Source organism: Hoplias malabaricus, chromosome 10 (genome assembly GCF_029633855.1).
Source record: "Hoplias malabaricus isolate fHopMal1 chromosome 10, fHopMal1.hap1, whole genome shotgun sequence".
Lineage (NCBI taxonomy): Eukaryota > Metazoa > Chordata > Actinopteri > Characiformes > Erythrinidae > Hoplias > Hoplias malabaricus.
Window position 1 is genome coordinate 11,429,048 of NC_089809.1, and position 27,874 is coordinate 11,456,921.

Consider the following 27,874-nt stretch of genomic DNA (forward strand, 5'->3'; position numbering starts at 1 on the left):
AAGGAGAGATTCCACAGGTCTTTCCTTCCTGCAATTGTCCACCTATAATATAATAATACATTATAATTAATAATAAATATGGCTCATTATGTACATTTTTATAATTTAAGAGTCCCATTATTTTTGCTTTAATTTGTGTTAATATGAACATTTTTATATATTTTAATATTAACTTCATTTTTCTGAGGTTCCTGTAACTATTAACTATGCTGATGTACCACTGCAAATTTTCTCATTGTGGGTTTTATCTGATCTTATTCATTATCAGAAATTAGGGCTACACAATACTTTGTTTGCCAAAATGTATGCCATTCAATCAAAACAAAGAAGTGATTTCTGGCCATTTTGATTAATTTCATTGATGCAGAAAAAAAATAAATCTGTCAAAAGAATTTGGCCTGATATTACATATCACACTAAGCATTCACCATAAAATATTTTAGTATGTTGTAGGGAATGTCACAAATGCAAAAATGCAGAGTAAATATAGCCTTCATACACAAGCCAACTCATCATCCAGCTACTTTTTCATAAAATTATTTTCAGTGTCAGGTTATGACATGCAGAAGCGCATAATCACAAGTAATACACTCAATGTTGATATTAAGATACACATTTAAATGAGAAAGTGATAGTTGTCCCACAGAGGATTGTTAGAATACAGATGACCCTAGTTAGAAGTGTAAAATATGATTGTCTGAAATCAAACATTCATAAAATGCACAATTGGGTTAAATGCCCAGTGCTGTGTGCACTTTCATGTTCCATCCAGCAAGGTGTGATAGTTGGCAGATGTTCATGTCACATGCCATTAAATCTCTTTTTATCCTTTCACACAGTTACAGGTTTCATGAGTGTTTGTTCCCCAAACACTTCTTTAAAGTATGCAACATGTTCCTCGCAGTGTTCACCTGAGGAAAAAAAGAAAACATGGATTTCATTTAAACAGCAGATCAATAATTAGATTATTAATTTAAACATTTGTCAGCAGAGCTTTTTATCCTAGACGGAAGACATGCTGACCAAACAATATCTATATATTTAAGCCTGAGAAATAATACAGCACCATCTACCTGGATTAAAAGAAGGACTGCCACGTAATCTCAGGTTTCTTTGCTCAAAGAACCGGAAAATAGTGTAGAAGAGCATTGGGTCATTGGTCTGTCGTGCAGCATCTAGGAATTTGCGAGCTGAGATGCTATCATGTCCGCCAACACTGCGGACAAACCGGAGAGCACCAAGTACCTGCTGCTTTGACAGGAGCACTTCCACAATCTCATCATTAGCTGTGGAGAGCCTCTGTTTTCACCCCAGAATACATGCAAGCACACACACACACAAAAGATTTCTTTACAGTTGATATTCCACACAACCATAATTACAACAGAATAACATACTTGACACAAAAACAACTTTTACCTTGAGCATATCTAGAGAGAGTTGGTGGGCTGGTGGATATGTGCTTTCTAGTGACAGAAGCAGACAAGCCTGAACCAGACAGACAGAAAAAAAATAACTACTAAAGTACTGCAAATTAAAATATATAACTGTAACCTTAACTAACAGTAAACTACACATATATTTTATACACCTAAACATACTATGTTATTATAACAATTATATGTTTATGTGCACCAAATACAATGACAAGAAAAATATGTGAGCCTTTTGGAATGTCATAGTTTCCTGCATATATTTGTCACAAAATGTGATCTGATACTCAACCAAGTTAAGGATATTGACAAATATAATGTCCCTAAAATAATAACAGAAAAGTTTCCCACCAGCATATAACTTTGCTTTTGATTCTCTGTCAGGATGAGCTGCTGGCTCCAGTGCGCAGATAAAAAAAAAAAAAGTTAACAGTGGTTACCACTGTTAACTTTTTTCCCCCAGCTCCTTAATCAGATTTCCCATTCCACCATGGTACTGCAGATGCTTTCTGTGCTTTAACACTGAGAATGTTGCATGTAAATAAAACCCTATGTAAACTCACTTATTATTACAAAGGAAAAAAAACCACAGCAACAGAACCAGTTTAATTTAAAAGCACCATTTAAGGTGGACTGGGACATCTGACTAAGAAGCTGGGAAATAAGGAGCTATTTATTCAGACTCTTTACCTGTGCACTGCAGCTTGTCCTAATGGAGCAGATGCCATCAGATCAGGACCAAAAGTCTGAAACTAAAATAGATGCATCTGAAAGTGAAAATAATTCTTAACCTAAAAAGTTAAGAAAAAGTAAAGTTAAAATATCTGAATCTCCACATCAAAATGTTTTATGGAAAGATGAAACTATGACTGAACTATCTGGAAAGTACACGCAGCGTAATAGAAGCCACTGCACATCACCATGAAAATATCATCCCAACCGTAAAGTGTGGTTAAGGGAACATTCATGATTTGGGCCTGCTTTGTTGCATCGGGGCCTGGCCAGTTTACAATCATTAAGGAGAAGATGAATTCCCAAGTGTATGAAAACACACTACAGGATAACATGAGCGTGTCTATACATCAGAGGAACCTTTGTAGGACGATGACCCAAAATATCTGAGCAAGTCCACAACAGAATTGCTTGAGAACAGAATTGCTTGAAAGAAAAACAAAATCCTCTTTTGGAGTGGCCAAGTCAGAGCCCATATCTCAACCCTACAGAGATGTTATGGATTTACTTGAATAGCCATACAGATGTGGCATCTAAGGAACATGACAGAGCTAAAGCAGTTCTGTCAGGAAGAATGGGCTACAATTCCTCCTGAACAATGTGCAGGTTTAATCCACAGCTACAGGCATCACCTGGTTGGGGTTACTGCTGCCAAGGAGGGTCAACCAGCTATTAATTCCTAGGGTTCCCTTACTTTTTCCACTAACGCTTTGAATGTAGAATGAGTGTGTTCAATAAAGACTTGTCAGATCATATAATTTTTTGTGTTTTAATTTTAGGAATGGGGCGGCACGATGATGCAGCATGTAGTGTCGCAGTCACACAGCTCCAGGGACCTGAAGGTTGCGGGTTGTGGGTGACTGTCTGAGAGGACTTTGTGTGTTCTCCCCGTGTCTGCATGGGTTTCCTCCGGGTGACTGTCTGTGAGGAGTGTGGGGTGTTCTCCCTGTGTCTGTGTGGGTTTCCTCCGTGTGACTGTCTGTGAGGAGTTTGTGTGTTCTCCCTGTGCCTGCATGGGTTTCCTCCGGGTGACTGTCTGTGAGGAGTGTGATGTGTTCTCCCTCTGTCTGCGTGGGTTTCCTCTGGGTGCTCCAGTTTCCTCCCACGGTCCAAAATAACACACTGCTATTTAGATTGAATACTCAAAAGTGTCCGTAGGTGTGAGTGAATGTGTGTGTGTGTGTGTGTGTGTGTGTGTGTGTGTTGCCCTGTGTAGGACTGGCTCCCCTCCAAAGTGTATTCCTGCCTTGCGCCTAATGATTCCAGGTAGGATCTGGACCCACTGTGACCGTGAACTGGATAAGCATGTACAGATAATGAATGAATTACTAATTTTTCCATTATATTATATTTATGCAGAAAACCATACAGTTTCAAAAGGTTCACCCACTTTTTCTTGCCATTGCATGTTTAAGTTTTCATATTTAAATAATATTTTTAAATCATTATAATCATTATATATATTTTAAGGCAGTTATATATTGCTGTTATACACTGCAATGGTAAAGGCAGGTGATATATATATATATATATATATATATATATATACATACATACACACACACACACACACACACATTTTAGCCCCATTTATAAACACTTCAGTGTCAATTATCGCTAAAGTACAGACTACATTTCACAAACTGCAGAACAGACTGAAAGAATAGTGGAACAAAATCAAACCAGACGTAATAGTGAGTAATTGTTATTGTCCTATGGGTGCAGATGTGCTATAGCCATTCAAAACTATGGCCTCTGCATTTACACCCGTTTTTAAATTAAATTATTTTGATAAAGAATTTTTATTTGCAGTGATTTTGAAATTTGTGAAAACACATAATGTTCTTTAATTTTGGTTTATACTTTACATCAGGGTAAAACATTCAACCTTTTCCATTAATCATACCCAAGCAGTTTCAGAGAGCTGTGTAATAGTGCTTATCCACCATATGGTTCCGGATCTACACGACTCGACTTGACACTCTTAAAGCTTGTCACTTTTTCACTGGCAGGGCTGATGCAAAACCCCATCTCTTAAGGAATCACTGGCTTTTTGAAAATCACAACCATGGTGGCGGTAAAGTTAGCCGCTGATACTCACTGTGTATTCAAATGTTGTTTTTGTTTTTTTGGACTGAACACAATTATCACAGATTAGTTTTTCTTGTGGCACGTTCACTGGAATTTTTTTACATCAAAATCCTCTTCAAAACACCTAGATGTAAAGTTATGAGCTGCAGTTGTGAGTCCAATAAAAATAAATGTGAAAGCTGTTGTAACTTAAGAGATTTTACAAGCAGCGAATTTGTGCTGGATTTGAATGAGCTCTGCATTTTGTGGTGATTGACATGGCTCTGGCCAATCAGTGTTCTGCAGGGTTTACACGTCACCATTTAGTACTTACTCAGCATGATTGGAACAAAGATATACAAATAAATATATACTTTGTATGAATAAACAATATTTAGCGTAAGCACTGATCTTCAGGACTCATTGTCTGTTTTATCTGGTACTCCTCTGTCAATTATGTACACTGACTAATTAATTCACTCAGAATTAGGTTACTGGACTTAGGCATAGACAAACAGGTCTTAGACCAAGATATATCTGCAGAACTCAAAGGTGTTTTTGTATTTATTTGGAACTGGACTTACCAATGGTTTGGAGTCACTTAGCACATGATACTGAAGGAATTGATGAAGTGTGTAGAAGAGACTGTGCTGGACAAGAGTTTTGATAACCAGCTCATACAAGTAGTGCTATGGAACAGAAAATAATGTATAAACACATGATGTAATACAGTAATATTTATAGCCCCTGGGAACACAATGTGATATATTAATGTTTTTTCTTTTTTGTATAATACAAAATGTGGGTGTTCAGAATTCAGGAAAGTATATAGAAAGTACAAAGCGGAAATATGAAAAAAAATATCTGAATAAATATCAACAAAATGCTCTCATCAGACCTCTCTGAGAATTGAATTGGTACTGTCTTAACATTCTATTGAACATGCATGTCTGACAGAGTCTGAAAACATATGTAAACGTTTACCAATTTTAAGACCAAATGAGAGAAGAGCAATACTAGTGAATTAGAGCAGACATTATTAAACATTGTCATGACAATCATAAGAAATTATTTGTACATTTACACTGTATGACCTGAGGGGCCAAATTAACTTAATTAGAAAGAAATCTCAGATATGTGATCCCAGGAGTTTGAAAAAATTCAATGCGCTAATCGAGTTAACACCTAATATGGAAATTAAAAGAAATGGTTGTGTTGGAATCAGAAAAATGATCTGAGCAACTTTGAGAAGAGCCAAATTGTAAGGGCTAGAACAGTGAATTAGAGCATATCCAAAATGAAAGCCCTTGTGGGGTGTTCCCAGTATGAAGTGATTAGCATCTATCAAAAGTATTGCAAGAAGAGACACCTAGTGAAATGGCGACAGGGTCATGGGCAGCAAAGGCATACTGATATCTGATCCCATAGCTACTATAGCATAAATTGTTAAAAATGTTAATGCTGGCTATGATAGAAATGTATAAGTACACTCAATGCATTGCAGCTTGCTACTTGTAGAGCTACATAGCCACAGAACCTGTTGACCCATGTCCACCATTGAAAAAACATACATTGGGCTTCAAACTGGACTGTGGAGCACTTAATTTTTTTTTTTTTACTCTTTTTTAATCTTCTTTTTTTCCTGCAGCCAGGATTGCCATGCTCTGGGCAATGCTCTGGAACGTCTGGAATTAATATGTATGTTATTTGGACATAAACCTCCTTCCTAAACATTTTCGCAGACAATGTAACACTTCATTAAAGTGTGTTAATGATATTAAATGCTCGTTCATGACAATGACATTCTTAAGCAGGATAATATGCCCTGTCACATTGCCACACAAATTGTTTCAGGAACTAGGGGTGTTGAAATTAGTCATATACTCAATGCATTGAGATGTGGACGTGAACAATTCAGCACCAATGCAGTGGGAAACCATAATCGATTATAATGTGATGACTTCAATCGTCATATTCAGCAACGAATGATGGTGAGGTGGCGATGATGAGATTAAAAACGCACCAAATATTTTAAAAGCTGATATATGGACACATTTTAGATACTACAAGCTGACTTGGAAGCGCAAACTGGACAAGTCACATTCAGCTAAGATTTGATGTGACCTGGTCAACAATATCACTTAACTCGGATAAAGGGAAGAAAATAACCCATGCTGTGGGAACATTTATAGCAAAGCATTTATAGCCGTATTCCGAATTTTTAAAAAAAAATAAAATTACAATTCTGTACCTGAACTGTGATTTGGAACTGGTTCAGTGAGCGAATATACTCCATTAGAACTGCAATGATGAACTTGTAAGGCACATCCTGTTCATCAGAAAGAGACTGATGAGTCACAAATTAAGGAAAACATTATTTCAGACCATATCTAGCATAATAGATGCATTATTTCAGACTCAAATAAAAACAGAAAAAGGTTAATAGGGTTTAGAAACAGTAGCTCAGCAGCCTCATTAAAATAAATCACCTTTTTTTCAGTAAATGCTGAGAGGACGTGAGTGTACATATCGGACTGATCAATGACAGCTTGTGTTCGAACAGGCCTTTTGTATGAATTGCTGAAACGGCTGGGTCCAGATTCCATAGCCTAGAGGATGCAGTATTGCCAAAATAAAAAGGTATATTTAGGACAATTACTACAACACAATACATTCTGTTATTTTTTTAAGGATTTCTAAAATAATAAAAATATTTTGCTAATATTCTAATTGTAACCCCTTAAATATCTTGCTTGCATTTCTTACAGAGTAAGTAGTTACTGAATAATTCACAGTAGTTTCTGCAATATAAGCTTGAAGGCTAATATCTGAATCACTATTTTTTTTTTTGACCAAAGGGTTACCTTATTTATCTTATGTGAAAGATAATTAGCAGTACCACAGTGTAGGCTTGCTCTGCCTCCAAGTATTCTTTATAAACTTGGTTAAGTTTATCAAACACAGTCGCCACCACAGGCAAATTCCCTTTCTCTCCACCTTCAAGCACTTAAAAAAGAAGAGAGCACATTGCTTTCTCACATCACACAGAAATACACCAGTTACACATTCACCTAATAAAGTTTTAAAGAGTTTTTGTGTAACGTGTAATTGTAATTCAAAATTCAAGTATTCTTCAACTCTTCTGTCATTTTATGGCAACTATTGTGTAGTACTAAAAATTATTTAATAAAAAATAAATTAAAACTTCAATGTTAAATGATCATGAGAATATTATTTTATATTATTATTTTAATATTAATACTTAGTTTTTAGGGTTCTGTTTTAAATTAAATAAAATGACGTGTCATTTTCATACTACACAATGGTTACATAAAATGTCAAATAACATGAGAATGTTTGAGTTCAGAATTACTATTATAAGTTACAGAAAAAAAATGCTTTAAAACTTTTACACCTAATAATTTCTCATAGTATGAACTATAATGGTCTATTTTTCTTATTTACTATGACCAAACTAACAAACACAGAAGCTTCAACATTACCAGGTCTGATCCTGTCAGCAATTTAATAACATATAGAACATCTTTCATGACTGACATACTCTGTGAGCAGACTGAGAGAATGACCATTTTGCAGTCACGTCTGTGCAGCAAAAAGTCAATCAGTTTGCCTTTGTCCTGAATGAGGTTGACTGTTGGCTGGAGCTTCAGTTGAATGTACCACAGATACCCTAAGAGAACAACACACACAGATGAATATATATGTTAACACAGAAAAACAAACTGTCTCTTTATTTTAATCTTAAATACAAAATAGAAAAGCTAACTGATGCAACGTATGTGGCTCTATATGACAAAAAATTATATATATATATATATATATATATATATATATAAATAAAACTCCACACTGGGTTAGAGAATATCCAAACAAATTTCTGTAAAATACATTTTGTAAAATAAAAATATATATATATATGGGATTTTTTTAAATTCTATAGAACAAAAATTACTTGACAAACATAAAAAGATTACCAATATTTTCTTTAAATCCATCAGCATGACTGGATACTGTAAATAAATATCAATCAGTTTATAATTTGGTGCCTGCTACACATTAAAAAACCTGGAAATATTTCTTTGTACTTTTGGCAGTTAATAAAATGTTAAAGAGAATTAACAAATCAGAGATTCTTGTTTTTAACTGCATTTTACATTAAACCTTTCTGAAAATAGAGTTATAAATACTTCCTACCTTCACTTGCACTGATGATGATATCTGGTTGAAAGACACTCCAAGATGATGAGTCTAAATGTAAAGGAATATCCATTGACAAACAAACATGCCTCTTTTTGAGACCAGATTTTGTTTTTTTAATAATATCACACTGTACATATAATAATATCACACTGCACAATACAGAAAATCTAGCATTTTGATTGCACTGCTATATACTGCATCATAAATAACTATTGTCTTAAGAAGCTCTAGTGAACTACTAACTATTTGTTACAAGTTATTTATTTATATTTTATATTTTACACAGGGTCTGGTCATGAAATTAGAATATCATGAAAAAGTTGATTTATTTCAGTAATTCCATTCAAAAATTGAAACTTGTATATTATACTTATTCATTACACACAGACTGATATATTTCAAGTGTTTATTTCTTTTAATTTGATGATTATAACTGATAATGAAAACCCCAAATTCAGTATCTCAGAAAATTTGAATATTGTGAAAAGGTTCAATATTGGAGACACACTCTAATCAGGTAATTAACTCAAAACACCTGCAAAGGCCTTTAAAATGTCTCTCAGTCTAGATCTGTAGGCTACACAATCATGGGGAAGACTGCTGATTCGACAGTTGTCCAAAAGACGACCACTGACACCTTACACAAGCAGAGCAACACACAAAAGGTCATTGCTAAAGAGGCTGGCTGTTCACAGAGCTCTGTGTCCAAGCTCATTAATAGAGAGGTGAAGGGAAGGAAAAGATGTGGCAGAAAAAAGGGTATAAGCGATAACTGCACCCTGGAGAGGATTGTTAAACAAAACCCATTCAAAAATGTGGGGGACATTCACAAAGACTGGATTGCAGCTGGAGTCAGTGGTTCAAGCTGCTTCAACCACCACACACAGACGTATGGAAGACTGTCTGTGAGGAGTGTGGTGTGTTCTCTCTGTGTCTGAGTGGGTTTCCTCCGGGTGCTCCGGTTTTCTCCCACGACCCAAAACACACGTTGGTAGGTGGATTGGTGACTCAAAAGTGTCCATAGGTGTGAGTGAGTGTGTGTGTTGCCCTGTGAAGGACTGGCGCCCACTCAAGCGTGTGTTCCTGCCTTGCGCCCAATGATTCCAGGTAGACTCTGCACCCACCGCAACACTGAACCAGATATGCAGTTAGATAATGCATGAATGAATGAATCAGTTTTGGAAAACATAGATCATCCAGATTAAAGAGGTGAGGGACTAATACACACACAAACACACACATATATAAATGAATAAAAAAGTACACTAGTGTTTCATAATTGCAACTGGTTCTTCAACTTTTTAGCAACCAAGTATTCAAGCTTCAGGATGACAAAACTCAGCTCACCATCATCCTAAACAATGTAAATGAGAAGTATGATGATCAGACCTCTGAGAAGCTGCTTGACATGGCTTCTCTTGTTGACCCTCAGTTCAAAACCATATACATTAAATACGTAAAAGTGGGCTACTTGAAGGCCAGAGCTGTTACAGAACTGGGAAACCTGGTGGCTGAACAGGCAGTATCAGCAGACACAAACCCCCTGGAATGGTGGAGGCAGCATGAGGCACTTTTCCCACTGGTGGAAAAGCTAACAAAGTTTCAGTTGAGAGTGCCTGTAGGAGAGAATCCTTTTACTTAAAGAGGAGTATTGTCTACAGTAGCACTTTCAAGTCTTAGCAATGGTTTTCTCCTGGAAACCAACTGCATGCTCCCTTCAGGTAGGATGTGAGAAACAACCCCAAGTGAAGGTGTTCAAATAGCTAAGGGTTTTGTTCATGAGTGATAAGAGGCATCCTGAGATCAACTGTAGGTTAGCTGCAGCATCTACAATAATCCAGTCAATGTACTGGATCGCTGTGGTAAAGCGTTATCAGAGCCATAAGGAAAAGCTCTCAATTTTCCAGTCAATCCCCACCCTGATATATAGTAATGAGATCTGGTTAATGATCGAACTGGAAGGAGGCTCTGAAAACTTGCTAGAGGGAATTTATCTCCTGGCTGGCCTGAGAATGCCTGGGGATTACCCAGAAGGAGTTGGTGGAAATTTTGGGGAATAGATGCCCAAGCTACTTTGCTTGCCAATTTGCAACCGTGACCTTGAATGGATCAGCTGAACAGATGATGATATTTACTAGCCATTTCAGAATTCTACAGTCTTAAATCATTTCTGGGTGCTTTTTGAAGTATACTTTTCCCCATGCAAATAAAATAAAAATGTGAATATACTTTGTAATTGCAATAATATTCTGGGAGAAATTTTCTGAAAGTAGTGGAGGGTAATGCTAGGGTAGTGCTAATATATTTGCTTATGACAGTATGTTCTAATCAAGTGCACTTACAAGTGTACACAAGTTATCGTAGTAGACAATAAGCTTTATAACAAGAATGTGAAGAACATATGCAACACACAACTTATCTTAACTGATTTTTGATACAAGGCAGTTAAAACAGAATAGGTGAAAATGAGAAACACAGTATATAGATCTTAAAGGATACAGAGCTCACATGGTACTGATGCCTGATTTGAAGAAGATGTGGGTCCTAAGGAACAGAAGAAAAAAATACTTAACTCCCAGAGAATGAATTATTTTGGCATTAACAGTTACTAAGTCTATAGTTTTTATATGCTTTTGTTAGTAACAAAAAGCCCACTGATAAACTTTCAATTTACACAAGAGAATAATCAAATCAGTTACAATAATATCATTCAAATATGTTATAGTCATTGAATTACATTTGCTCCTATCGTATGAGCGTACCTGTAAGAGGAATCTTATAAGGGTGGATAGACCGTGCAGGAAGCACAGGTTGGTGTACGTTCACAGCACAATCTGGTTCCTTAAGCCTGATGTCAAAGATAAAGGAGGTCTGAAAAAGGTTTATTCAGACACAAGTATTGAAAGACAAATTAGATATGGCAGCAAGCAGTATGAGAGCAACTAATGTATTTTTAAAATTGCACATAGAATTCATCACAGCATATGGAAATATTAGGTCATTCTATTTATAGTAGCAAATATTTTTCTGTGTGAACATATAGGTTTTATAGAGAATTTTGTGAAGTGTAATTCAAAATTCAAACACTCTTCTGTCCTTTTGTCATTTTATGGTAACTGTTGCATAGTATTACAAAAGACAACTATCATTTTATTTTTAAAATACACCTAAAAATGAAGTAGTTTATTGTTCACTGCATACATTGAGTCCCATTATGGAATAAGTGCTGCTAAAGCATGTGCATTGATTTGTTCTGTTCTTGGGGATAATAGTGCCAGTGATGTTTTCAGTCACACACTGTGAGTGAATTTTAAACTAGATTAGATTTTGGCAAAACCACAAAGACACGTTATGGCGGTTTTCCTTAAAAGTACACACTCAAGTGTTTCTCTTCTAGATCAATAATAGTCACAGTGCTATAATTTAAACTCACCTGTGAGCTCTGATGGTGCACCACCACTAGATTATCCACAACATTTATAGCAAACTTGCCGGTGGTGTTTAGTTTCAGCATGTTAGTCTTCTTACAGGACCCCTCTCTGTGGGTTAATATAAAATTTGATTAAGATTACCAATGATAATCCTCTGACCCTTGCTTTCTAGTATATACAGCCTACATGTTTCAGCATATCTTCATGTACTTAATTAATTATCAGTAATTGTCTAGTATTGGCAGACACTCTAGGGAGAGTATGATGCTTTTCGCCACTTAGCATGGACAAGACCTGGCTTCCAATGAAGGAAATGATATTTGACTAACATGCAAGAGGACCACTCACAAGTCTGCTATTTTGGCATGACCTTAAGAAGAAAGCGATCTTTATGATTCATATCAGATCAGTACCAGAGCCAGTACAAAATGATACATCGATATACACATACACGGATATATTGAGAGCCAATCAGAATGCAACTGGTAGAATCCTAACAGTGAGGCAAGCTTAACACACTGAACACACTGGAGCATCTGTGGCTGAGACTAACTGACTGTCATTAGAAATGTACATGAAATCATAGCTGTTGATTACCAGTTCATTCATTCATTATCTGTAACCACTTATCCAGTTCAGGGTCACGGTGGGTCCAGAGCCTACCTGGAATCATTGGGAGCACGGCGGGAATACACCCTGTAGGGGGCGCCAGTCCTTCACAGGGCAACACACACATTCACTCACACACTCACACCTATGGACACTTTTGAGTTGCCAATCCACCTACCAACGTGTGTTTTTGGACGGTGGGAGGAAACTGGAGCACCCAGAGGAAACCCACACAGACACGGGGAGAAAACACCAACTCCTCACAGACAGTCACCCAGAGCGGGACTCTAACCAACAACATCCAGGTCTCAGGAGCTGTGTGACTGCGACACTACCTGCTGTGCCACCGTGCCGCCTGATTACCAGTTGATGCAATAATATATTTCGTATGGTGACATAAGAATTTACATGTTTTACAGACAGAAAAATTACTATATTTAAAATTGTTATTAAGTTGACAAAAACAATAAGCCTAAAAATGTGTATTTTAAATAATTTGATCAGCACAAGCGATGTCAAATCCTAAAAAGAAATTAAAGCTGACTTTAGCTTGAGCATTAATTGGAATAAGAAGCCAACCATATAAAATACAATTATTAATCAAAAGTGGTATAATTTGTACTGAGAGTTTTAGATCAGTAGTGCAAACATTACAGCCAATATGTGAAATTTCACACAATTGTAACACAAATAAAAAAATGTTAGAGTAATATTATATTTTCTAGTTAATTTACAGAGATTAAATGCAAAAACATTTTTCCATAGATTTGATAACAGATATATAACATTTTAAAATAAATATTAAATAGCACAAATTCAGATTCAAATAAAGAAAACTTGGGATTTGAAAGTTTTATAGAGTGTACCTGGGTAAGTGATAAAGAACTACTTCAGCTCCTGAGTTGCTGGTGCTTCTGGAATGATGTTTGAGATACATCACATAGAGTTGACCATAACTGGTGAGAATAAAGCAAAAGAAAAATGGGCTGTAATTTTGTGGATGTGCTGGGAAGTTGGCTTCTATATAAGTTTTCGAAAGCACTATATTGTTGCTAAATTTATTAATTTTATTAATAAATAAAATTATAATAAATAAATATTTATTAATTGCTATTTATTAAGACATCTGTCTTTGTATGCATATGAACTTGAGTGACATCCCATTCTTAATCCTTAGGGTTTAATATGATGTCGAACCACCCTTTGCTCTAGTGTCCAGTGATGGCATGTTTTACACCACTGCATCCAATGCTTGGCATTGCTCTTGGGGATGTAAGGCTTGGAGGCAGCTGCTTGGCTGTGGTAACCTATTCCCTGAAGCTCTCTACACACTATAGCTAATCTGAAGAACACATGAAGTGTGGAGGACTGTAGCAATTGACTCTGCAGAAATTTGGCAACCTCTGTGTGCTATGCACCTCGCTCTGTCATTTTACATGGCCTACCACTTCTAACACAGGCTGAGTTGCTGTCTTTCGCAGTCACTTCCATTTTTTATAATACCACAGTTGAAATATTTAATTGGAATATTTAATAGCGAGGACATTTCACTTATTGCAAACGTGGCCTCCTATCACATACCACGCTGGAATTCACTGAGCTCCTGAGACTGACTCATTCATTCACAAATGTATATAGAATCAGTCTGCGTGCCTAGGTGCTTGATTTTGTACACCTATGGCCATGGATGTGATTGGAACACCTGAATTAAATTATCTGGGTGTGAGTGAATATTTTTGACAATATAGTGTTTAAATTATTCTTTTTACTATCTTCCCTCCCCTATAATACATGCACCTAAACCACTGCTTATACAAAGTCACACTGAGTAAAACCTGCTGCACTGCTCAGAGTCATTCCAATGCTTGCACTGCTTAAACCCAACTACGTCTTCTACAGATCTTCAATTCAAAGTAAAATGCTAAAAAACACTGCTTCTCTGTCTCAGAGCTGTATAAGTCACCATGGTAATGTGAACAATATTTTGTCTGCCAGTGACAGAGGGCTGTCAGTCACGTGTGCACTTTAATATTAAGACCATGCTCAGAAAATTCTCAGAGAGATCTGATGTGTGCATTTTGGACATTTATGAGGAGTGTTATACAAAGAAATTTATTATATAAAAATGTGCTCCCAGGGGCTTTTAATAAAGGTTCAGGAGATTTAACAAATTGTCTTATATTTTTATTACATTTTATACAATACACTGCAACTGTCCCAGGAATTGATTTGTAAAATGAATGAGACAAAGTAATCTGATAGGATTTGTGCTGGCATGACTAACAAGACCAAGTTCAAGTTTTTAGTATAATCCTCAGTCTAGATGTTCTAATTTTACCCTAATAACAAAGACCTTGTGATCTGCCAATCTGGCACACTACATTCAAGCATTAAACCCAAAATACAGAATGTGCAGGTTATCTTGGTACCAAAGATTAGAGATTGTTTTATATTTAAAAAATATGCATTTAAAAGGAATATATAATTATCCTGATTTGATATTTCCCTCAAATGGTTTAATTTTAACAAATGCCACTGGTGTGTCATAAGAAAATCCTTAATACATGTGGGTTTAATGTTGAAAACATATTAATGTTTATATTAATTAATTAATTAATTAATATTAATGTTAATATTAACAATATTAATTTTATTAGTTCTACAAACACACACCTAGTTTAACACATTCTCTACAAGTGCCATACTTACATGGTGGCTACAGCAATGTCCCTTTCAGACAGGCTAAGTTTGGTTGGTTTGGAGACAACTGGCAGCTCTATTTCAAACTTGGGCATTTTTGACATAGTCCCATTCTACAGAAAATCAGACAAAAGCATTTAATTTTCTCACATTTTGCATTTCCATAAAACATTAAAGTATATACTGACCAGACATAACATCAACACCACCTTTGCTTTTACACTCATTCTTCATTCTCTCAGATTCACTGATCATACAAGGAGAACTTTGAAATTCTACCAATACAGTCTCTAGTCCATCCATTGCTCTTCATATGTGATTAGACCCCCATAGGACAACCACAAAGCAGATATTATTAGAGTGGTGGATGATTCTCAGTACTGTAGTGACACTGACGCGATGGCGGTGGTGTGTTTTGCACTGGTATGAGTGGCTCAGATACAACAGTTCTGGATTTTTAAACACAGTGTCCATTCACTGTCCTTTAGACACACCTACCTTCTCAGTCCAACTTGTAGATTTAAAGTCAGAGACAGCAGCTGATAGTAGCTGATCTGCTGCTGTACTGTTTTTGTTGATCACCCTGTAGCTCTTCATCTCTGGTCACAGGACACTGTTGACTGGAGGTTTTTGGTTAGTAGACTCAGTCTAGCAGTGAAACTGAGGGGTTTAAGAAACTTCAGCAGCACTGCTCTGTCTGATCCAACTGTATCAGCACAACACACCGTAACACACCCCCTGCCTCATGTGGTACTGAGAATGGGGTTGGTAGATCAGACCAGCATGTGAAAATTTTGTGCTACACGTGCATGTATGTTTTTGGGGGGATGGTGGTGGGGTTCTGTTGTTTGGGGGTTCCTTTTAGATTTCACCACTGCCTCATGTGGTACTGAGAATGGGATTGGTAGATCAGACCAGCTGATAATGGAGTTCTCAGATGGAAAAAAACATTCAGCCTATTGGCACTGTGCATATTTGAAGGTATATTGCTACTAAAGTCCTGGGGACAGAACAGCAAAAAGAACACTGGATTGTGGCATTTCTGTTGGTAATTAGAGCAGCAGAGTCCATTACAGACAAAACCAACAATGTGTCTGTATATCCAGAAGAGAAGGCAAGTTTGAAAGTTTCCTGCTTTGTACGTGTGAACGCGCCATATGCCAGTTTTCATGTATTACTTTTGTGGTGAGCCTTTTTTCATCTCTTTCTCTCCTCTTCTTTCCATCCTTCAAGCTATTGGAAAAACGTTAGAGAGGCACCAGACACACACTACATTTTTTAATGGGTAGGTTACATGTCATATATTCTTTTCTGTCCTTTTGCACCATCCATTGTCTTCCTTTACTTTTAAGTTTTGTTAGGCTATTGAGGGTTTATGTGGGAATTTGTTTGGCTGATGTCTTTTAGTTTTTTTTATTTCTTAAGTTATCTTTTTTGGGCGTTGGTTCTACATTTTGTGTATTCTGTGATTTACATCTCTGTACTTTTTGGCTTCTGCGTGTATGGCTCAAATTAAAGTACATCATTGGTTAAAACATTTGTCTCTGCATTCCGTCCTTATACCACTGAATGAAATGTTATACATAAGTTCCCTGGATGGGGGGGTTATTGAACTTGTCTGAGGTTGACTGAAATTGTCTGAGAAAATGTCTGAATTAACTTACTCATGTTTTTACAGTGATTACGTAAATTAAAGAGATATAAATCCCAATACCAATGAGGGATTAAGGATCCATTTTGATCACAGCCATAATTTAGAATCTTGAAAATAAAATTAAAATAATGTTAACCCTAGAACTGCAAAATATATAGCTACGAAGCAAGTAGTTCTGTTCAAAATATTAACAACATATCAGGATCTCAAAATCACATTGAATAAGTGTCATAGCTTGTGCTCTGATTGTCTGCCACATTCTGACTGGTTGCCAAATTTGCATGAGATTGCAACAGAAATGACCCAGTCTTCATTCATTCATTCATTCATTATCTGTAACCGCTTATGCAGTTCAGGGTCACAGTGGGTCCAGAGCCTACCTGAAGTCATTGGGCGCAAGGTGAGAATACACCCTGGAGGGGGCGCCAGTCCTTCACAGGGCAACACAAGACACATTTTAACTAAAATAATAATAATAATAATCCTAATAATAATAATCCCAGAGTTGAATGTGACTTAAATTTCCAAGTCATGTGACTTGAAGTTCTGGCCACAAGGAAAACGAGCAACTTACTTTGAAAGCAAATGGCTGCAGCACATTGCCTTGTACAGTAGTGGAAAGTAGAAGAACTGCAGTCTCTGGGCAGTATATAAACCAGTTCACATTAATGCTCTGGCTCTTCAACAGCTTCAGGTGACGCTTATCAGGCAGCACCTGAACAAAGAAATCTGACATTTGTTACCATTTTTTTATGCATTAGAATATATAACTACATATAATGTTTGTGCTGTGGGTTTTTTGCTTTCTTTCATCACCTGACATCACACATCATTGCTCTTTTAAAAATAAATGTATTGCATGACATAATTAGATTGACTTAGATTTTAAAAAATGTTCTTCCTTTTTTCCTGTACATTACATAAAGAAATATATTCACTTATTTACTTTAAATGATTTGATTACATTTCCTGCATGTGTCATTTTCTTTGTATAATTTGGGGTACAGTTTATAAATAATGAATATGGGTTTTTCATTGAATCTTGACTCATGTTTTGATCAAGCAGTTGTAAATATATCATTATTATCATTCTTATGTACTATTACCTACTGTCCTGTTATCACTGATGAGTAAGAATGGACCTGACTTGAACACAAACTTTTGCATCACTGTACCTGGTAAAACTCGATGCCTTGGTCAGTAACAAAAACAATTTCATTCCAGTTAGTCCAACAGAATCCCAGAACATTAGCATTCTTGGTCTGTTATGATGAAAAAATAAAATACCCATTTTAAAATGTATTTGTTTGCTGTCATCACTATAACAGTGTAGTATAAACATACTATACCTTGCATTCATGGGAGTATTCCAACAGGGGAAAATCAGGAATGAAGTTAATGAAATCCTAATAAAACAAAAAAATATATAAATAATTTAACTTGCTTAATAATCACCAAGGGTAAATTTTGTCATACTACAACAACCTTTAAAATTCTTACCACTGATTTTAGAGTTCGCTGAACAGCTAAGATTTTGTTCCCAAGTGAAAATTTGATGCATTTCACTTCACCTTTATCATCCATCCTGTAAAGGACATTAAAGTGATATAATTATATAATAGCTTCAATGTTTAATAGTGTCTATAAATTCCTCTACTTTCTTCATTTAAGAATTCAATATAAGCCCCTGAAAATGACACAGCATTTAAATTATTTGCACTGAAGCTACAAAGCCTTGTTGGTTTTGGTGTGTTTTTATGTTAAAATGATTCACCAATTTTTTTTTTTAAGAATTTCACATCCTCATAAAGTCATTATGCACAGGCCTCAAAAAAAATGTGCATGGGTTTGGGCGTAGTTCAGGAGCTCCATGTTCCATACTGGTTTTCTGTTTATTGATCTCATCACTTTAATGAGTGACTTTAAATTGAAGTCAGCCATTTAGATTGGAATGCACAACTTTGAGTTTTTCAAGGGCTTAAGATGTTCAAAAACACAAACTTTCACAGGTCTATCAGTGTTGGAATGTACTTCAATCTGGTATAGCTGTTCACCTATGCTGTCTCATCACCTCTACAGTGCCACCTGTGCTTTCAGTACATACAAACCGGATTCCAAAAAAGTTGGGACACTAAACAAATTGTGAATAAAAACTGAATGCAATGATGTGGAGGTGCCAACGTCTAATATTTTATTCAGAATAGAACACAAATCACAGATCAAAAGTTTAAACTGAGAGAATGTATCATTTTAAGGGAAAAATGTTGTTTCAAAATTTCATAGTGTCAACAAATCCCAAAAAAGTTGGGACAAGGCCCCCTTCTTCTTACAACACTCAACAGACGTCTGGGGACAGAGGAGACTAGTTTCTCAAGTTTAGAAATAGGAATGCTCTCCCATTCATGTCTAATACAGGCCTCTAACTGTTCATTCGTCTTGGGCCTTCTTTGTCGCACCTTCCTCTCTATGATGCACCAAATGTTCTCTATAGGAGAAAGATCTGGACTGCAGGCTGGCCATTTCAGTACCCGGATCCTTCTCCTACGTAGCCATGATGTTGTGATTGCTGCAGAATGTGGTCTGGCATTATCTTGTTGAAAAATGCAGGGTCTTCCCTGAAAGAGATGACGTCTAGATGGGAGCATATATTGTTCTAGAACCTGAACATAGTTCTATGCATTAATGGTGCCTTTCCAGACATGCAAGCTGCCCATGCCACAAGCACTCATGCAACCCCATACCATCAGTGATGCAGGCTTCTGAACAGAGCGTTGATAACAACTTGGGTTATCCTTGTCCTCTCTGGTCCAGATGACATGGCGTCCCAATGTTCCATAAAGAACTTCAAATCGTGACTCATCTGACCACAGATCAGTCTTCCATTTTGCCACACTCCATTTTAAAAGACCCCTGGCACAGTGCAAACGTCTGAGCTTGTGGAGCTTGCTTAGAAATGGCTTCCTCTTTGCATTGTAGAGTTTCAGCTGGCAATGGCGGATGGCACGGTGGATTGTGTTCACTGACAATGCTTTCTGGAAGTATTCCTGAGCCCATTCTGTTATTTCCTTGACAGTGGCATACCTGTTTGAGGTGCAGTGACGTTTAAGGGCCGGGAGATCACGAGCATCCAGTAGTTTTACGGCTTTGACCCTTACGCACAGCAATTGTTTTAGATTCTCTGAATCTTTTGATAATGTTATACACGGTTGATGATGATAACTTAAAAGTCTTTGCTATTTTACGCTGGGTAACACCATTATGGTATTGCTGCACTATTTTTCTAAGCAACAATGGTGGAATTGGTGATCCTCTTACCATCTTGGCTTCAGAGAGACACGGACTCTCTGAGAAGCTCTTTTAATACCCAATCATGTTGTCAATTGACCTAATTAGTGTTAATTGGTCTTCCAGCTGTTCGTTATATGCTCAATTTCCTTTTTCCAGCCACTTATTGCTACTTGTCCCAACTTTTTTGGGATTTGTTGACACTGTGAAATTTTGAATCAACATATTTTTCCTTTAAAATGTTTCATTTACTCAGATTAAACTTTTGATCTGTCATCTGTGTTCTATTACGAATAAAATATTGACATTTACTGAGACTCCACATCATTGCATTCAGTTTTTATTCACAATTTGTTTAGTGTCCCAATCCGGAATCCGGTTTGTATTAGACCACTATGAAATACTGGAAATACTCAGGCAGCTCTTTAGTAATATTTTAATGTTGTTCTCATGTGTGGCTAGATGACTCTACAGTAGGACTGTATGATATGGACCAAAAATATATATCATACCTCTGTATTTATGCTCAGTACCTCAAGTATGTGAATATGGCTATGGTTTTCTAGATTTTAAAAAGGTATGGTTAAATATAGCACAATCAAAAATATTTTATTAAGCACAGTGACAAGTGAAAATGGGCTAATATAAATTTTCAGTACATATGTATTTATTTCATCGTATTATAAAGCCAGACAGGAAAACAATGCTTTAAAACACAGTTAACAGCAACAGAACTAAAATATTGTTGGCAGTAAAAAACCCTGAAGCTATTTTTTTTAAACACCTGGTACTCATTTCAGGGTGACTTCAGAAATTACATAAGCTGTAAAGATTAAAACTATAACAGTATGTAAATGCAATTAATTTCCTGGTTAAAAAAAAAAAAAAAAAAAAAAAAAAAAAAAAGAGGAAGACACAATATTCCCTTGACTATTTCCAGAAATAACTGGAAAGAAGAAAACTTTTAGACAAACATAAGTTTAAGGTGGATCCAAGGGCTGAAATACAAACTGCTACACAATTTAATGTGGAACATAGCAGGAAGTTTGGAACTGTGTCTAAAATGCGTTCTTTTCTGTATGAGATGTCCTGTTAGTCATTAAAAATTACACCAAACAAGAAAATCATCACATCTGAGCACCCAGTGTCAAACAATCACACTAAACACTGTGCATTTACTAGAGCCTAGCCCACTTTTTTTCGACTTTAGCTAATGTAAAAGAAGAAAAAAAAACTGCTACTCCTTTGGAAGTCTGTGGGCTCTGAAAACAAGTTAGTAGGTGACAGAGATTGCACTGAACAATTGTATTCTCTCCTTTTTCATGCTTAAACTTGAAATACTGCTTGAACTTCCAAGACAATAAACGCATTTCTCTCCAGGCCATGTCTTGTCAGCTCTGTGACCTTGTGTGAGCAGGCAATATATTTTATGTTTAATTTTAGGAGCTTTTAGGAAATACATGTTTGCTATAGCTTAATTACATTTTTTAAATTTACGAATGTTAACAGGATAAAATCAAACAAAAAATATCTTTGACTGAAACTTTATTTGCAGATTCTTACAGGTTTTTATGTAAAAATACAGAGGCAGTTTATACCCACCCTGAAAACCTGATAGATTCCACACTATGCAACATGTAACAACTTCCACTATTCTCTAAAGCAGCCACCAAGCAGTAAAAACTTTAACCTATACTTAATTTATATATACTTGAGTACCAAATGTGTTTTAAGGGAAGGATATTCTTTGGAATATGCTTTTTCTCTTTTTGGCCTATATATGATTTTAATGTCCTAAAACACTGCTAACAGCCACAGCATTAATTAACTTCTCGAATATAATAGTTTTTTTATTTTTTTTTGCTAAACCTGATACCTGATGCAGGGTTTCTACATGTTTTATGACTACGAATCCAGAAGTGGGAGACGAGGAGAAAGAGGCTGGTGGAAGAGAAGTGCAGCTCCTAGTTGACTTACCTAAAAGCTCAGAACACCCCAAAAAATATATATAAATAAATAAAAACTTTACAGTAGATAAAGTTCCAGAATGCCCTCCTTTCATGACTTTTCCTAGAATTGCCTTTTGGTTCATGTAGGCTCCCTAAATTCTTGAGATCATTCATGTTTTCACTCCTATTGCCATTAGCACAGATTTCAACTGCATTTCAAAGCTGTAACTCCGTTTTCTGCAAGCGGGTGTTGCAAATGCTCGCTCAATCTAATCCCTTTGTTATTCAGACACGTGATTAATATTAAACTCACACCTCAACAGAACAGCAGCAAATTCACTTAGCTGAGAGGGTAACACCTGTATATGAATCTACCATAGCAAATGAGATATTTAATCATTGTGGTAAACAAATTAATATTTTCATATAAACCATTAATTTAACTTTTTCATTGTAAGTGTAGCCCCCTTCAGGCTGCATTCCCACTTTGCAGCCAAGGATTCCAGGTGGGCTCTGGACTCGCCGCGACCCTGAACTGAATAAGCGGTTACTGATAATGAATGAATGAATGAATGAATGAATTGTAACTGTAAAAATATAGTTATTATATTTTGTATTCTAAATATGTAACACTGGTACATGTATTCTGCTACTACGTTTTTGATGTGGTTGCCATAAAGTATCTGTGTGTTCACAAATTTTGTCTGACAAGCCATCAGCTTGTAATAGCTTCACCCAACAGGAAGTAGGCCATATTGGAATTAGTGTGTTTTCCACATATTTTTCACTAATTCAAACTCCACCTAGAGATTTTGTCAGATTTCCTCAAAATTTGGTTGGGATTAACTCCAGACACTCTTTATGACAAACTGCAAACAAATAGTTGATTTCTCAAATGATGATGTAACGGCAGGCAATTTATTTACTATGCAACACTAGAACATATATTATGGTCAAAATATATTCGCTTAGAAATTCATTTATATTGATATATGTCATTTCTTGGGTAATTAAATGTCTTGAGTAAGATTTGGTCAGTAATCCAATAGAGATTTTCTTATTAATAGCCAAAAAAAATTCTCTACATTTCTAAAAATCATTGTACTGTAGACAGGATAAATTACACCAGTGTGAAATTTGAATCAGATAAAGTTGTGGTAATAATCTAAAGGTTACATCAGGTATAGCTCTATAGATAAAGCATTTGAAAACAAACATATTTAGGAGACTTGAAGCAAAAACAAAAATAAATAAATAAATAAATAAATAAATACATTTCAGTAGCAATATTAAAAAAAAACGAAGAAAGAACACAGTTCATGGAAAAGTGATGGTAAATTGCCTGTACAACTGCTTTCTTAGTTATACTGTACTTCTTGTATAACCTTTAAAATATGCTTACATTGTATTTAAAGTTCCTTTTGCATTCAAGACATCATCAGAATGGAATTTTATCTGATATAGATAAGAGTCCCTTTAAAAATTGTTCTGTGACACCATGATAGGTTTGAATGTACTGATTTGTTTTTAATACATTCACTTTGGAAATCTGAAACAAAATGGTGAATGCTGGGTAAATGTTGTGAATTATTAAACATGAAAAACCTATCATATTGCATTAAATATTTACAATTATTTTTAGTTGATATAAACAGGAAAGCTCTTAAAACGTTTTATTTCTACACCTCTAGTTTCCAGATGGCTACCCAAACTGTAAGCCATTCCAAATTTCAGTGGCAATTCCTTTAGTCTTTAGTGTTGGTCATTTGCGTTAAATAGTCACTGAGATTGTCACAGTGATTGCTGACTATAACAACATTGCTCACAATAAAAAATATGATGCTTTGCCTTTTTGGATGTGGTATTTTATGGTATATTATAAAATTGGGATGGTGTTTTGATTGTGATATATGTAATTTAAATCTGTGTTGTTTGTTGTTATCTGTATAAGTGGTGTGTAAGGTATTGTACTTGTAATAGAGCCATTGTGAGATGTAAGACAAGTATGTAAGAGAATTCTGACAATAAAGTTGTATTGTATTGTGTTGCAAATTATCTTTTTGTATGTGACTACAAGTTCAAATAACAAATACAGATGTATGGTGAAATCAGTGGATTAAAATTCTAGTGATCCAATTATTGCATACAAAAGGCACATACCCAAAACTAATATGAAATCAATTTGACCTTCCTTAGATTTTTTTTATATCTGATTCTGTTAGTTAAATAGGCTAGAAAATACTACAAATATAACTTTACTCCAGTATCTTCTGTATTTAAAATGACTAAACTGTTGAAACGATAGATTAATTCTACCTGAAAGCAATTGGGCTTTTGTCCTCTGGTCCCTTCACAACTACTCCAGTGGCACCACCAGATCGCACAGCAAACACCTATATACAAAAGAAAGTTTGCAAGATTGTAAAATCTGTGCCATTTATTCTGGTTTTGTCTTGAAGTACATACCTTTTCTGGTGTTTAATTGATAAACTCCACTGGAAATTATTTTAAACACTGTCATTCTTTTAAAACAGAACAAAAAAATGACAAATCACCTTCACACAGCCATTATTACAAATGATGTGCATTATGTTTCTCATTCATCTGCCTTGCAGTGCCCCCCTCCTTCCACTTTTGGAACCACTGTTATATCGTATAAGAATAGCTCACAAAAAAATACATTTAACTGTTTGGGAAAAATAAAAGTACACCCAAGCTTGAAACCTGTCTGAATGAACTGAGGGTTAAGCTGTAATCAGATACGAAAGTGCCTGGAAACCCACTAGAGTTTATGATGTTTGGTACTTTACTTTGTTACCAATATAAATAATGGACAAACTGTGCACAAATTGGATCCACACCCACAAAACATTCAATTAATTTAACCCTCAAATTTGACATAATATCAGCTTAATTATGAATTTAAGCTATGGTTGACAACTGATGAAACAGTCCATATGAACCCTGAAAGGACAGAAATTACAAAACTCACAGTCAATTTCTTATTAAAATCTTTTGTTTTCTTTAGACTTACATAGCTTATGGAGGCATTGAATAGGTGTAGAGTGGGACAGATATTTTTTACAGAAACTGGTTTCTCTAGTCTTTTGCATTTTTAACATAAACAGAAAACAAGAAGTCCTACTAACGCACACAAAACATGAAAAGTTAAGCAGACAAATTTGTACACCACCATAGTTAAATTTGCAAATGGCATTAGTCCTTCAGTAATCTAATAGAAATACACACACTCTAAGGCTAATGTCCATTTCCTGTACTAAATCTATTAGAATTCTGTCACTCCTTTGCTCTTCCCTATGTTTACGCTGCCCACAGCCATTACACTTTCACTTAAAAAATAAATGAGAACCATATTTTATTACATAATTTAACATTTTAATAATTGTGAATGATTATACAATTTGTTTATAATGTAACTCCAGTTGGCCCTGGGTTCCTTCTAATGCATGTGGCTGAAGTGTATCAGCAATTCCTGCATGATGAAGACATTGATGCTATGGATTGGCCTGCCCATTCCCCAGACCTGAATCCAATCAAGCACATCTGGAACATCATGTTTCGTTTCATCCGCCAATGCCACGTTGCACCACAGACTGTCCAGGACATCCCTCAGCAGAACATCCGCCGCCTCATCAGAAGCATGCCACTCACACTACTGAGCCTCATTTTAACTTTTATTAGGAATTTCCATCGAAGTTGGATGAGCCTCTAATTTGATCTTCGGCTTTCATTTTGAGTATGATTCCAAATCCAGATCTCCATAGGATAATAATTTTGATTTGCATTAATCATTTTTGTTGTTTTGCTCTCATTGCATTGCAATATGTAATGAATAAAAATTTTCAACTGGAATATTTCATTCATTGAAATCTAGGATGTGTTATTTTAGTGTTCCCTTTATTTCTTTTTGAACCGTGTGTGTATATATTTAACTTTAATTAAATCTGAAACATTTTGTAAAATTAAATAAAAAAAAAAAAGAATCTGTGATTTGTTACATTTAAATTTAACTGATTTCATTGACCAACTTAATTTTCTGTGTTAGATATAAACAAACTTACAATTTGATGGCTACATCATACCAAACATTTGTGATGGGACATGTTTACCACTGTGCAAATTCAGTTATCCATTATATTACATACTTGAATCGTTTAGGAACCAAAGATACTACTGGTCATGGTTTTATAAGTGGAAATGTGGTCCATTTGGTTTGTAACAATACTTAGGAATGTGGTGTGTGTCGAAATAACATTCATATGAAGGCCGAGTCGAAGAATTCCCAGTGGAAAACTGCCAGAGAACTGCTTCTGCCAACTTTCCCTTATATTATAATTAATCCTGGCGCTAACTCTTGGGTTGATGTGGCGTTTCTGAGGTCCTAAGCAATATTATGTTTGTGGGCTGCAGTCAAAGAAATACAAAATATTTAAATATGTAGCTAATAATTATAATGCAATTACACGCATTACTACAATAGCAGGCTAACTTGCTAACTCTGTAAAATCAGGGTGGGAATGTGAGACCGGATACATGCCTCAAAAATGCTGGGACAGTGACATGATTAACATTGTGTATAACCTATTTTTTTTTTAATAACACACTGTTTGAAAATGAGACGTTTTACCATTCTTGCTTGAAATTGTTGTCAGCTGTTCAACCGTTAGAATCTGTTTGTCATATCTTTTTGTTTTATAAGGTACCAAATGTTTTAATATTTAATGTGTGATATTAAGACTTGATCTTCCAGACATTAACTTATATTGGGTCTTCTCATAGGTGGACTGTCTTAGTTAAACTAATACTAATTTATCAGTTACATTGTACAAGTAAGTAATGCAAATCTAATCTTCCAGCAGATCGATCAGTGTAATTGCAGATAACTGGGTAACTTAAGTCGCTATCATGTAAATGGAAACTATATATACAAGACCAGCATGGCAATAACATCGGTGCCTCCTTGGACTCCTACTAAAACAATACAATCTAGGCGTTAAACTATGAGATTGTTATATATGTAATCGAAATAGACCCCTATTAGGGTGACAGCTTTTCACCGATTATTTTTTTTCTCAGTCTGACTGGCTTCTAATAGTGAAAAATTATTCACACAGAACCATTTCTCAGAGTCACTCGTGTATGCTTCTGATAGCAGTCTTCAGTTTTAACTGTTCCAATTAAAATTTTTGATTCTTTTCTTTGTCCAATATTCCTTAATAATATCTGTGAACTGCTTAAATAAACGCCCATATACAAAAGTAGACTTTTGATACGATTGATAATTATTTTTATATGTAGACTTTATCCTAGGTTGTTACACTATTACTTCAGTCTACTTCAGCTAGAAATAAAGATGAATTCTAAATACAATATTCAGTTTCGCTGATATGTCCGCAGTCTTTTATGCATGTAACATGACTGCCAACAATTATATTAGCACGTACAAGTAACATTCAATGTGAATTTGACAGCAAGTGATCTGGTTAAGTGCTACATACATACCTGCTTATTTGCTTCGTCGAAAAATACATTGTTGACGCTCGATGCATTTTCAAATTGGACTGGGTTTTCGCTTAATTCTAAATAACAGTCAATATCCATATCTTATTAATTTAGAATCTCTTAGCAAGAATTGAGATTATTTTTGGTTGTTTTCGTCCATTATTCACGTGATCTACATATCACGAGAGCAAATGAATGTCAAAATAAAAGTCGTTTTTACCAGGGTTCCACCCCCACCCACCCCTTCCCTGTAAGTGGAAAGCTTAC

At 35.6% G+C, this 27,874-nt stretch overlaps 1 protein-coding gene across 2 annotated transcripts; it reads right to left on the minus strand.

Annotated features, from left to right (window-relative positions):
- Positions 1-81: 81 nt before the first annotated feature.
- On the minus strand, positions 82-27,785 carry rmc1 (regulator of MON1-CCZ1). 2 transcript variants are annotated; one of them, XM_066683265.1, is made up of 21 exons: positions 27,608-27,785; positions 24,401-24,477; positions 18,351-18,435; positions 18,200-18,256; positions 18,026-18,112; positions 17,425-17,565; positions 15,206-15,309; positions 13,363-13,452; positions 11,890-11,995; positions 11,219-11,327; positions 10,956-11,000; positions 8,451-8,504; positions 8,231-8,266; positions 7,798-7,926; positions 7,135-7,241; positions 6,725-6,844; positions 6,487-6,564; positions 4,820-4,924; positions 1,420-1,488; positions 1,074-1,299; positions 82-911 (listed from the first exon to the last, which is right to left on the minus strand). In XM_066683265.1, the coding sequence occupies exons 1-21, from the start codon at positions 27,704-27,706 to the stop codon at positions 832-834; spliced, it is 2,004 nt and encodes a 667-aa protein (XP_066539362.1). In that variant the 5' UTR covers positions 27,707-27,785; the 3' UTR covers positions 82-831. The 2 variants fall into 2 exon arrangements, with proteins under 2 accessions (XP_066539362.1, XP_066539363.1); XM_066683266.1 differs by lacking the exon at positions 8,231-8,266 and having other exon boundaries at positions 83-911.
- Positions 27,786-27,874: the final 89 nt, after the last annotated feature.